The sequence below is a fragment of the Pholcus phalangioides genome, unplaced genomic scaffold (genome assembly GCF_987345545.1).
Source record: "Pholcus phalangioides strain wild (caught in Gottingen) unplaced genomic scaffold, Ppha-v1.0 ptg000007l_1, whole genome shotgun sequence".
NCBI classification, from domain to species: Eukaryota; Metazoa; Arthropoda; class Arachnida; order Araneae; family Pholcidae; genus Pholcus; species Pholcus phalangioides.
The window spans coordinates 64,037,292-64,050,957 of NW_028301600.1; the positions used below are offsets into that span (position 1 = coordinate 64,037,292).

Below are 13,666 nucleotides of genomic sequence, written 5' to 3' on the forward strand. Positions count from 1 at the left end.
TTTACGTCCGTTGTTCTGCAAGCCAGAGCCATATAATTGATGTTGTTCCAGCTTCCATTCTAATTTATACCGAGCGGAATATATAATATATTCTGTGTTCATGCATATCTGGTAAAAGTGTAGACATGCAAACCACAAACCAGAGCATTAATCTTTCTAGCAGTCAAACAAAAGCCAGCATAAAATGCGTTTGTTTCCCTGATACTGTTATCTTGAACAGGAGAGAGAGATAGAGAGACAGAGCTTGTGGTTCGGGTAGAAAGTCTGGGAAGTTTCATAAGCAACTGAACTATACTGTAATAAAGAGTTCGGTATATATATATATATTTACTTCATGTCCCTAAAGAGAGTTTAGATATTTATTCAAAACTCTGGTGCAGTAGACGAGGGTATTATATATTATAGTATGGTTTGTGCTGTTATATCACATCTGCAAAATCTCACAAGTCTCCGATGATCTCACACTTTTCCCATAGATTACTTATAAATCCTCTTTTTATTTAGGCTACAGTGACGCTGCTGGAGAATCTTGATATCATCATGGAGAAAACTCCAAAAAGTGACATAAAAGCAGACGTGTTGCCAATGCTCTATAGTGCTTTTGAATCTACCACACCACAAATTCAGGTGAACCTACTTTTTTCAAAATATGCATTATTCACACAAATCATACGAATTTGTTCTTATGAACAGAATTTTACCTTCACCTTTTCTTCTATTTTAATTTTGCATATCTCAAAACAAGGTATCGATCTTTATTGTTATTTAGAAATTAATATTAAACTATTAGAGAATATCATTAATATTTAGAAATTAGTGTTAAACTATTAGAGAATATTATTAATATTTAGAAATTAGTGTTAAACTATTAGGGAATATTATTAGGATTAATAATATTATTATTAATGAGAATATTGAAATTATTAGAAATTGATATTTATATTTAAAAATAAATGCATATATTAATACACTATACCATGAATGTGGATGCACTGTGAATGCATATTTACTCTATGTAAGAATAAAACAATTTTTATACGACAATTATCTCAAATATGTCACATTTTTATGCAACGCTAAAATATATCGGGAACCTTTTGATTGATCACAATTAAATTTGGCATGTATTGTATTGTGTACAAGCCAGGACACGTCTTGAACGATGGGCTACTTAAAAACGTTTCCAGAAACCGATGAATGTCCAAAATCGTTGGTTTATATCTCTCTAACAACAAAAACTTCAACAATGTCTTTCAGAATTTCTACCATTGTCCCATACGATATTTATTCCACATTTTTAGGCTGAACACAGAGTAAAGCAGCAAATTCAAAAAATTGAATTCCAACTGCATACCAGAACGCACAGCAGTAAGACAATAGTATTGTTATGCAACAAATTCCAATGCATCTCTGGAGTAAAACGGTTGTGAATTGCTCAAAGTCAATAGACTGGGGTCGTAGACGAAAGAAAAACTAATTGGATTTAACGGAAAATATAATGCCAGTACTTATATTTTTTGTCATCCAAGGGTAAGTCAAGCTCAGCGCACGTAATACGTACTGTGAATGATAAAAATACAAATTTAAACGATGCTTTAAAAATACCGTAATATTGTTACAATTCGCTTGTTACAGTAAAATCGAAGAATTTATTCTTCCGATACAAGATAAACATATGCAAATACTAGGTGCTGAAGCTATTTTACAGAAAACTTGAAATGAATTCAGTCCTATCCGAACAAATTATATCAATGCACCGCGTGATGGTTTTGAAAAAAAATATATATAACATTGGGTTGCAATTGTGTCACGAGAAGATGGGAATTTTAGAGATTTTCTGATCTTACAAATTAAATCAACCGTATTTGTTAGCATGTTGTTTGAATATCATTTCCTTTTCGACCGAAAATCTCAAGATATTGGCGCTTTCTTCGTGCGACAGCAGAAATCTAATGAAATGCCGCATGCAAAGTTCAAAGAAAATTTTTCACACACGTTGAATTCTCTAGCGCTTTTGGCAAAAGGGAAATCAAGCGAATGAGCAAATGATCCTTCGTCGAATGCTAAAGAGTTCCCAGCTGGGAGGAAGACGATTCCATCCGCGCATATTAAGGAATAACTTCGAGTTTTCCTAGGCAAACATTTACGTGAACATTCAACCCTTTGAGAAAAGTATGAAATAATAAGTCTAAAATTGTTTTTGTTTTAATTATTCTTGGGGCATATTCGACATGAATATCCTCAACTGAGGGCTATTATCTTTGGAAATATTTGACTATAAAGGGGTGTAAAGTAATATCCTTGTACACCTTTTATCTTTTGAACCATTGGAGATGGATACATACTTACAGTTAGAGATAGCATTTAAACAACGTGCCCATTTTATAGATGTGTCATTTCTTTTACTGGGGGCTGTATATGTACTGATGCAAAATTCAGTTTTTTATACAGTCTTACTCGTTCTCTAACTTCTAATTAGAAAGTTGTTACCCTGCCTTTACCGAGTCCAACAAAAGAAATTTGTTGGAAATTTGTTAGTTTGTTTTTGAAAAGAAATTTGTTCCATGTTTTCAAGTGCAATATTAGCTGAGATATTTGAGTTTAAAATCGCTAAAATCAAGCAGGGAACAACATATATTAAGGGAGAAACTCTAGAAAAAAACAAACTTTTTTTGAGCTTCAATTTATTGAAAATTTTGAAAATTCCGCATTAACTTTCAATGAGCAATATTTCAGCGGGTATCGCACTAAGAAATATGGAATATTTTTTTTTTGGCTCAGAAGACACATTGTAACAACTTTCTAATTGAAAGATGGAAGACACAGGAGAGCCGTATAGAAAATACGATTTTATATCTCAGTGCACACCCACCCGCTCGAATAGCGTGATGGTAAGATGCTCGTCTACCACCGTACAGGTCCCTATCAGGTCCCAAGTTCGAACCAGGGGAAGCATATAGAACAATATATTTTCCCTAACGAGCTTGAGGCGACCGCCGATAGATGGCATCTTCATTTCCAACCAAACTCGTTATTATAGCAAATTTTGGTATAACGATATGGCCGGAATTAGTATGTGGTGAAAAGTAGGACACATAAACGCCTCCAGTAAATTGAATGGCATATGGGCACGTTTTATGGATACTTTTTCTAACGTTTTCTAATGCATGAAAGATAATTTCCAGGATTGAAAACAGCAATTGGCTACAGCAATGTTACTGACTTTACTCTTTGCTCAAAAATTGCGCAATAGTCAGCCTAGTATTTCAAGAAACTCCACGCATATTCATGCAGGTTGTTATGCCATAATTTATATCAAAGGTTTCCAAACTGCCGATGGGTCATGTAGGGGCATGCGAAAAATTATCAGCAATTTAAAAAAAAAAACCAGTTAAAGTAATGAAAAAAAAATTAAAGCATTTTTGTCATAGCATAATATGCAGGAAGGTACGAAAGATTCTTATACATTTCTAGGAGTAAACACATTTCCCTCGCATTTTCAGCTCTGTGGAAACCTCTTATGCATATCTAGGCGTACACAAGTTTTCAGCGCATTTCAAGGATCGCGCACAAATTCTAAACATTTATCGAAATACGCACTCTTTTCTAGAGATCACGCACACACTCACAGGTATCATACACATTTCCAAAGGGTACTTGAAGCACGACAGTTCGGGAACCATTGCTTTAGATAATAACCGGCATATCACATGAGACAGTGCGTTGTGTGGCAATGGTGAGGTTATTTCACATTATCAGAACAGTATTTTTGACGTGAATACATCTTTTAAATCATCTGACGATACTAGGAGCATTTGCAAAAAGTTGCGTGACGAAATATTTTAAACGCTCATATCTCTGAAAGTACCCAACGCAAGTCAAAAGCAATGGTATCGAAAGATGCACATTGCAAAGTTGCATTCAGTAATATCACCACGGTTTCAATATATCCCCAGTCTAAGCACCAGGTCTGCTTCCCTGATTCGTACTATATTGTTTTACGCTATATCTCGAAAAGTACGCAACGAAAATAGACGACATGGATATCGTTTGTTAGGTATTCCAGAGGTAAAGCCGATGATAATAACATAATTTCATTATGTCAGTAGCTACCACGCGATTCAAGGCACAAAAAACGTATTCACGTCAAAACTTGCGGCCATGTCTATAGCCACAAGTTTTGACTTTTGCCGCGAGTCATCTAAAAATATGTAACAATTATCTATTTTCCTTTCTTTTACTGATGCCATCAATCGTTATTTGGCATACTTAAGTTACTAACATAGTGAATTTTGTGTTTTTTGTATCTTAAAAACAAAGTTTAACAAAAAACAGCTAGCTTCAATCGCTAGCTTCCGAATTCCACAGCTTGGGGCGCTGGCGTTGACTGCTTCTGATCAGGTGTATTCCTGTATTTGGTATACCGGTGACTCACATAACGGTATTCAGCGCTCTCCATCAACAAGTTATTTTCGGATATGGAGCGCCTTCTTTATCCTCCGTGATCATTTTAAAAGCAATAATAAAATAAAACTTCTGAGGAATATAATTTTTTTCAACATAAACGAAAAAAATTCTCCAGTGTGAGACTGTTTTCACTTTTTGCATTTTATATAGACCTATATTCGGAAATGGAATGTCATATTTTATGTATTGAACGAAAATTGAATCACAGGCTAGATTTGTTCGCATAAAATGCTATGAATGTACATACGTATACATATCTATATAAACTTTTTACTATCTTTCGGACGATGTAACAGATGAAATACGAAAGAATATATTTTTATTTTCTGGAAATAAACTTCTCGAATTTCATCGTTCGTGCAGTTCAGACATTACACGAGACGTTAAATTTCTAAAAGCAAAAACCTAACGCCATTTTTTACGCTATAAAAATTCATTTATAATGTCTTACAGAAAAAATTTATTTATATAGTACCTGATGCTAAGAGATACATGCGCGACAAGCAGAGTTGGATTTGAGTACTCTCGCAATCGGTAATAATTATTTGTACAGTTTACATCTATGAATTTTTTGAGCGAATGAGTATTAATGCATACATATATTTATAGGATAGATAACTCAATATATAATTTCATCAGTTTTTAAAAATCAATATCAGGAAAACGCTCAAGAAAGTAGTTCTGGCAACTGATTTGTGGAACAGGATGCAAAATTGATTTAAAAAACTGTCGGGTTGTTCGTAGACTTATGGGTATGATCATCACGATTATGCCCATAAGACTTAGATGATCGTGACATGTGAATGCGTGTGCCGATGGAAAGTTCGAGGAAATCGTGATATGATTTTCATTCAAGGTATCCGAATACGTTTAAAATGTCATTTTCGAAGAAAATATTGATTTTTTTATTTGATTTTTTTTATAAAAGCCCCATTTATATTGATTCTAACACAGACGCTGTATTGTTTATATGACTCTTGAAAACAAAATTACGCCCACTTTAGTGTTGCGTTTTTATATCAAGTAATATGTAAATAAAAACTTTAAACTCTCTATTTTTGACACTTTACTTGAGTTTGAAATATTATTTCTAAAACTCTATTGATTATATCATTACAAAATTTTAGAATGATATTTTTCCATATATTGTTGAGGTTATGAATCAAAATCTAAATTCTATCACATGTATTTGTCTAATTACAGTGTTTTATACACGTTATGTTATGTGAAGTTTCAAAAAAATTCACACGTAACGTCTTCGCTCCAGAGGTTCACATACTGAATGTATCTCATTTTTAATGATTCTTTTTTTTTCAATTAAAGACCTGAGGTACACATATCAATACCTCACTCAAATGCTTTTAGTAAAGATATCCACCTAAAAAAATGTTTAAGGGTCATTTTGTCATACAATAAACACAAATGAATAAAACAAATTGTTTTAATAGTCGGTTTTGGCTCAGGTGTGAAGCTTTGTGTGAAACCCCCATCAGCCGATTTGGGTATAACATATGAGCATACCGTACAATTCTTCAGATTTTGATTCATAATCTGCATCATTACTAGTTGAATGCATTGTGAAAATAACAAAAAATATGCAATTCATGGAATTTTTCGCAATCGTATTTCGAATATTTGCTCAAAATTTTACATATAAATGTTTTACATACTTTTTCGTAGAAAATGACATTAGGTGGTTCAAAATTTATTATTTTTTCCCCATTTTGACGCATTTTCTATCAAAAAAATTTTATTAAAATTACTCCATTACCATTTTGTCGAAAAGTGCTAAGAAAGGTAGTCCGATACCGTAATTCAGCGCCATCTGTTAGTAATATTTTTACTAACGAATACGTCAGCTTCCTCAATAAAACTGTACTCCCTGTACCAGAAATCAGCAGCCGGATTGAATTTTTTTCACCAGGACGGAGTGTATTACCGTAATTTAATGCGTATAACTCGCGGCGGCATACAATTCGCTGATACAAATTTCGCTACTTCGAGAAAACACATCATCGCACAGTTCGCAGTGGCGTATAACCTGCCCGTGAAATTTTCTATCATCGATGATGAAATCTCATGGAATAAGAAAGGGATTGTTTGTCATTTCTTTTTCAGGGGAAAAAGATGATTTTTCTACTCATCAAAATACACTATCTATAAATGTTTTCTTTAACTTATAATCCTCAGATTATACGCAGGGATAAAAGTTAATTTCATAATTTAATGTATTAAAGAGACTATCATTGCCCGAATGTTTCCAAGAAATAGTTTTGATGGCAAGATCCCAGTCTTCTGATACAGTAATCAGTAGGGCTAGGATTTTTATGACCTATAAATCGACAGAATATGCTCTATAAAAAATGCATTTGTACCCTAAAATAACTTATAATATGCCGTAAAAACTTAAAATATGCCTTTATAAATAGGCTCATCATATTTCCTCTAGAAAATTACGGGAAATCGCCGATCATTGATGTAAAAAATAACGCCAAAGGTAAGTAAAATTGCCAATTATTGCTAATATCGTCGAAAAATTGCCGATTGTGGGAAATGAAGCTAGTGAAGAGTGAGTTTGGGAAAAGGATTCTTCTTCATTGTTTTATTGAAATATGCGAAATAATGCTCTAAAATATGAAAATATGTCTGAAATTCTGAAACATGGAAAACGCCTAAAAATTACTGAAAATAATGAAAAATGCCTCAAAATTACTGAAAATCATAAAAAATATTCTATCACACAAAAATAGCGAAATATGCAAAATCATAAGAAAATATGAAAAGTCATAAGAAAATATGAAAAGTCAGAGAAATCCGAGCCCTAGTGATCAGAAATAGTACTGAAAAGGGAGAGACTATGCAGAACTAATCATCAAGGTCTCAAAAATATAATTTAAATTAAATTTAAATTACGATGATTCCTTTCTTAAATATATATTCTTGTTGCAGTGTGCAGCGCTACAGGCAGTGACACAGATTTCCGACATTCTGGAAGATCAAGCAGTAAGAAAAATGGTTCTGCCTCGAACAAAGCAAGTCTTTGACAATAACTCTGGAGTGAAGGTAAGAAATTGAAATGCTCAAAAAGCATGTAAATGTATTCCCCCTCTGTTTTTTCCTTTTGAAATATCTTGCTGCTATTCTTCTCGCTTTCCTCAGAAATCACTCATATTTTACTTTTGAAACAGAAATCTAAAATATTTTCATAAAACTGTGAGTGCATGCTTACTTTGTGCAATTTTTTGTTAGAACTTTTAAAATATGTATCGATGTATGTACATAGTAAAACCACCCTTACGATACGGAAGACGGTGCGAACACGACATGATTGTCAATTCTTTTTCCATGAATAATAGAAAAATACACAAAATCCGTGTAAAAAACGTTGAATTTCAAATTTGAATTTCGAAAAAAAAAACATTTTCAAATCAATTATCGAAACATCTGTCCAACAATATTCGTATATAAACTAGTCATAAAAATACTATGTACTACATGTGAAAATTCAACCAAAAATTTTTGTGATAAATATATATTATGTATAAATATCTTTTTTTAACATTTTCCGTTCCCAGTATTTCAGATCTAAATTCTTTTTGGTGTAAAAATACAGAGTTTGTTTCAGTTATTTTGATGTATTTTTGACTATTTCATTTATGCAAAAAATTAGTATAAACCGTTAATGACTACTAAATCGTGGGACGAGGGTGAGGTCATAACATACAATTGGATATTAAGTAGTTATTAGTCCTAAGTAGTAGTAATTAGTCCTTAGCTTAAAAAAATCAATAATGTGACTCGGTTATAATATTATTTTCACTTCACCACACACCAACTCCTGCAACATCGTGTGCGCAATTTACTGCCATTTACGAGTTGGGTTGGAAATGAAGGCACCATCTATCAGAGTGGCCACCTCAAGCTCATTAGAGAGAATATCTTACCAAATATTTCTTCCCTCGGGACTTGATGGCAACCTTCACGGTGGTAGACGAGCATCTTACCACCACGCCACTCGGGTACTGACCACGAAAACTAGAACCATTGTGCTCAATGGAGCACAAAAAATTAGTCGATGCTCATGTTTGATTTTTCACTGTCGTTTTATTAATGCACACAGCACAATAATGTTGCATTCAAGGATTGATATAAAGCTAATTTTATAATTAGAGTTTGACCACGTGAGAGAGCGGCACATAGGTGCTCTTCTGAAGATGGGCATAGATGGTTCCCACGACTCGAAAAATCTCGAAGACTTCCTATTCTAGAATCTAGAGTCGAATCTAGAAAAATCGTTTTCCAACGGTAGTCCGCTGTTTCAGAACAGAAGTTAAAATGGCAATAAAAAATTGACATGACACAACGCCGGTGTTTTTGGTTTCTTTGGTGTTTGACCAAGGGATCCTTTGGTAAATTCTGTTCAAAAAACACTGCTCTGTAGACTGATAATGCTTGAATAAATATTGTTATATGCATCTGCTAAATTTCAATAAATACAAACAGTAAGCATGCAAATCTACATACAACTGGTTATTTTATTAGAAATTCTCTATACTTTTCTCCTTCGAGCTTATTACGGTATATATTACAGTAGAGCATCGATTATCTGAATACCGATCAACTGAAACATCGGTTAACCGAAAGCGTTACAGAAAATCTTCAGAATTTGAAGAATGCGACCAGGAAACATTCAAGACTGGCTCGAATGTGATGTCGATGACCCTGACTATCAAGTATTTTGACGGACGATGCCAGTGTCGACGACCAAGACCCTTGCGACGACAATCGTGCTAAAAAAGGACCATCCAGTGAGGAAACCTTTCACTGCCTTGGGATGGCTATGAAGTGGTTAGAACCAGAAAAAAGAATATGATGCTGCCTTTAAAACGTTTGCGAGATTTAGCGGCCAAAAAAAAACGAGTCAGCTCTGAAGCAAAAGAAAATTTTGGACTTCTTTTCCTAAACTGTAAGCCTACTTTAATGGAGTAGGCTAGTCAGTTCTCTGTGTTATCTGTAAGACGTGATACAAAATATATACAATTTTGTGTTTAATATCACTGTTTCTTTAGTTCATATTGCTCATAAAACAGTGGTACAATTTTTTTCGGTGAATGATCGGTTATCCGAAAAATCAGTTATCCCAACACCCCCAGTCCCCAATTGCTTCGGATAATCGATGTTCTACTGTATATATATATATATAATTCTTAGGCTTGTTTAAATCAAATATTTCAGAGTGAAAAGATTCAAATTCTTTAATTCACAATTTGTTCATGGGAGAGAGAGTTTTCTTTCTTTGTACATGAATTAACGTCAGATAAACACAAGTTCAGAACCAGCGGAAGATAGATTATATGAAGTACACTTATTTTTCTCGAACACTTCAGAAAATTTTCGAGACTACCATTACGAAACTGAGCGAAAAATTCAAGTGGAAATAAACTAATTCGAATTCGGGTAAACGGACTTGAATCTTTAAATGAGAGTTACTAGAGCAGCATCTTTTTGAATGAGGAGAACTTGCTGTGATCGATAGAGACGCAATTACGTCAGAGATACTGATCTCGTGTGTGTATTCATTACATCAAGCTCAACAAAAGTATAAAAGTAACAATGAGACAGAGAGAGAAAGAAAGATCAAGACAGGGGAATCAAATGATGCTCTGAGGCATAAAGCAACAATAATTATGCTTTCCACAAAAGGTAAAAACTTAAGTTTGTCCCTTAGAGCACGCAAAGGATACTTCTTGGAAGTCTGTCGTTTCTGTAGGCATAGAGTAGAATTTCCTTTTGATGGTTTTATAAAGTGCAAACGTATTTAGCCATACCTCATTCAGCCCCAATGATCCAGCAAAATTTCAAGTCAAAACACAATATACAAGTATGAAATATTGGAACGTAATTTTTTTTGTTTGGTAATCAAGGAAAGGTGACTTACGCAAATGATAACTGCACATATATATATACATAGTAACAAAATACTTATATTTTTTTATTTTTCTCTGGGAATCAAATCAGCTTCATTTCATTCTTGAATGCATCGAAAATTCCTATTCAAGTGAATGAAAAATCGCAAAAATTCACATAATTAAATACAAAAACTCGCGAAGAAGAAGGTAAATAGCAACAGATAATGGAATCAAATACTTTGTTATTTGATTCCTTTGAATACAGGGTAACACGTAGTAATAGCTGCGGGGACAACATAGATGGGATCTATATAAAAAAATTAGGAAATATACCAGAATTTTTCCACAGACTTAATTTTTTTTTACATTTTTTCTTCGCTATAATGTTACAGTAGTTGTGTAAATTTTTACACAATTTATATTTTTAGCGTATAGTAGCGTAGAAACGATTCACTTACAGATAGTTTTCAGATAGATGGATAGTCTTTGTAATTATTGTAAATTTTTAAAACGCGTTTGCCTTCAATTCATTTAATCAACAACAAAATAATGTGTAATACAGTATGTATATAAAAGTTTCCTCACTGAGTCTGAACATTTAAATTTTTGTTTTGTCATTTGGAATCTTCGAGTCAGAAAGTTAAATAAAATCTTGATAAGAGTGCACTCACTAAAATAAGTATAAAATTAATGAAAAGCCTCATATTCAAATGACTCTTGGATATAATTTGCATCTCCAACACTCGGTGCATAATTTACATTTAAATTTCCGGTTTCTGAAATTCCCATCAAGATTTTAGTTTGAGGACAAATTCTCTCGTTTCACACGAATTACGTCTTCAACATGCCTCTGCTTGAAAAGTGTGTGTGAAGATATCTTTTTTTTTTTGTTCAGCTTTTCTCTTTGAATGAATAAATTACAAAAAAAAGACGCACGGAATTTTCTAACTTGCCGTAATAAGGTCTTCGTAAGCAGTAAAAAGAGATTTTTTAGCTCTTCCTCTAACACATAAATTTGAATCCTCCCTCTACTTTAGGCTACTTGAAAACATATCTACAAAGTGTATGATATCAGGTGCCGTAACATCGAACTCCAAGTTAACTCTAACCTTGACTGCCATCAAAAATTTAAATTCTATTTCTAAGCAGAAAAATAATGTAAAGAAGGTTTTAATTGGATGTGATTTATAGTGCTTACGTAGAAAGTTCTCTTGATATTTGCTTTAGAGAAACTGCATTAACCGAAATAGTCTTTCAAAAAGTACCTTAAAAATGCATTCACCCGAGAAAGAAATTCGACATAACACTTTAAAATGCGAATTTCCGTGAGTTACTCGAGTTTAAATTGCGTTTTTCCTGCCTCTAAAATGCAATTGCATCACTAAATGTTAAAACTGGAAGTCTTGTGAACCCAAAATATCTGAATCACTGTCATCACTAAAAGTTAGAAAAGCGGAAAATCGAATTTTAGTTCGTGCTTTTATATAGATATACTTTGTAGAATATGAGATGTCCACTCACACACACACATACATACTGGAAGTCAATAGAAAAGGTGAAAAGCTCCTCCATTCCCGTGTATATCGATGAAACTAGGCGATTTCTACGTGCATCATTTTTCTGGAATGTTTCAGCAATGTTGTCGTTTTCATTCTGGAGAAATGTCTCCGCTCCTGTACAGCGTTTCTCCTTTTTTTTATCTGTTGAATCATTAATGATTCATGAAGTCGAAAGGCTTACTTCATCGACTTATTTTTCCACGTAGAAAAATATATGAAAAAGCGAAAGAGAATGGTGAATGGTAGGGCAAAAACTGTATTCACGTGAAAGATACTAAGGGTGTGAAAACCTCATATTCGGTTTTCATCCCGTTTTCAAACAGAACTGATAGAATCATCTCAGACAGAAAAGAAAAAGTGATTTTTGATGGGAAAGCACAAACGAAATGTCGGATGCAGAAATCGATTTCAGGCTTATCCCGAGAGCCGTCGTTATTCATTATTTATCTTATTCATCTTATCAAGAGTTCAGCGTCTTGTCGTAAAGAAAATCGAGAAGAAAAAGTTTCCCTGCGCATTCTTTCATTTTTCAGTAGAATGGAATATATAAGATTCTAATATTATCGTTCCTGAAAATGAAAAGGGCAAGGAAGAAAAAAAGAGAAATTTCAGAACAAGTTTATCCCTTTTTTTTCACTTCTTTCGAATTTTCATAAGAGAAAATTTGAATTATCGGTTACATCTGTGATTTCCATTTACAAAACTGAATACTTTATTTCTTTTCATTCATGTTACCTCGGGAGAAACGATTCGCTTACAGATAGTTTTCAGATAGATGGATAGATAGTCTTCGGAATATAAAATGTGGGGCTATTGTAACATTTGCGTGTGTGCTCGGGCTTATTTATTAAATCACGTTTTGACAGCTTTTCTAGATTATGCAAATTAAATAGAAGCTGCTCTTGATAGCGTATAGGAAATTCGTCAATGAAGTTGTCGACACATTCAAACCTAAGGAGTGTTCAAGCATGGAAGAGGAAAAAAAATATCTGAATTTATTCTTGGGAACGGAAAGAAAACGGTGTGAATGCTGGAGTTGGAGAAAAGTGTTATCATCCAAATATGCAGATCGATTTTACTTTATCAAGCGTAGATACATATTGTGAACGTCGATTTTTTTTTAGTGAAGCTGAAGGAATTTTTTTTTACTTTATTGAATGTACTGAAGGGCAAGTAAAGTGTGTTTTGTGTGAGGTCACACTGCTGTTTAGAACAGAATAAATTGATGCATTTGAAAATTCTATACTACAAAATTGCATTTAACTTTTTGTACACCAGTTTCTCTGCTTTTCACGACAAATGCATACCAACCAACCCTATACGTAGTTATATTACGACGTTTAATACAGTATTTTTTTATATAGTCATTTGTCGGAAACATGGTAGCTGCTGAACTTGAGTCCAACCGATTGCTTTGAAAACACCCTAAGATTTCATTGATATTTCTGAAGAGAGTAATTTTAGATACACAAAAACCGTAACTACAGTTTGTTACTACAAAGAGAAAGCGATTGATCGTAAAATTGAGAGCAATAACAAATCAAAACAGATTTCGTTGTCGATGTTATTCATGCGTAAGTGAGAAAAGTCTATGTTGAAGAGCCCTGATCTGGAAACATTATGACTCAAACCTTCCTCAGTACTCTTTGGACAGCCGAGATGGTCATATCGACTCCGGTCGTCGACCCGGTTCTTTTCCACTGAGGCTGTATACAGTTGTGAACGAAACGT

The 13,666-nt window shown here is 33.6% G+C and overlaps 1 protein-coding gene across 6 annotated transcripts in view; it reads left to right on the forward strand.

The window, feature by feature from the left end:
• LOC149085621 (SCY1-like protein 2) overlaps positions 1-13,666 on the forward strand; it is a 390,639-nt gene that overhangs the window by 343,610 nt on the left and 33,363 nt on the right. For all 6 annotated transcript variants that reach the window (XM_089233764.1, XM_089233763.1, XM_089233765.1 and 3 more), the window contains 2 exons: positions 505-627; positions 7,417-7,530. In XM_089233764.1, coding sequence (XP_089089890.1) covers positions 505-627; positions 7,417-7,530 — 237 coding nt within the window. The remainder of the gene's footprint in view (positions 1-504; positions 628-7,416; positions 7,531-13,666) is intronic.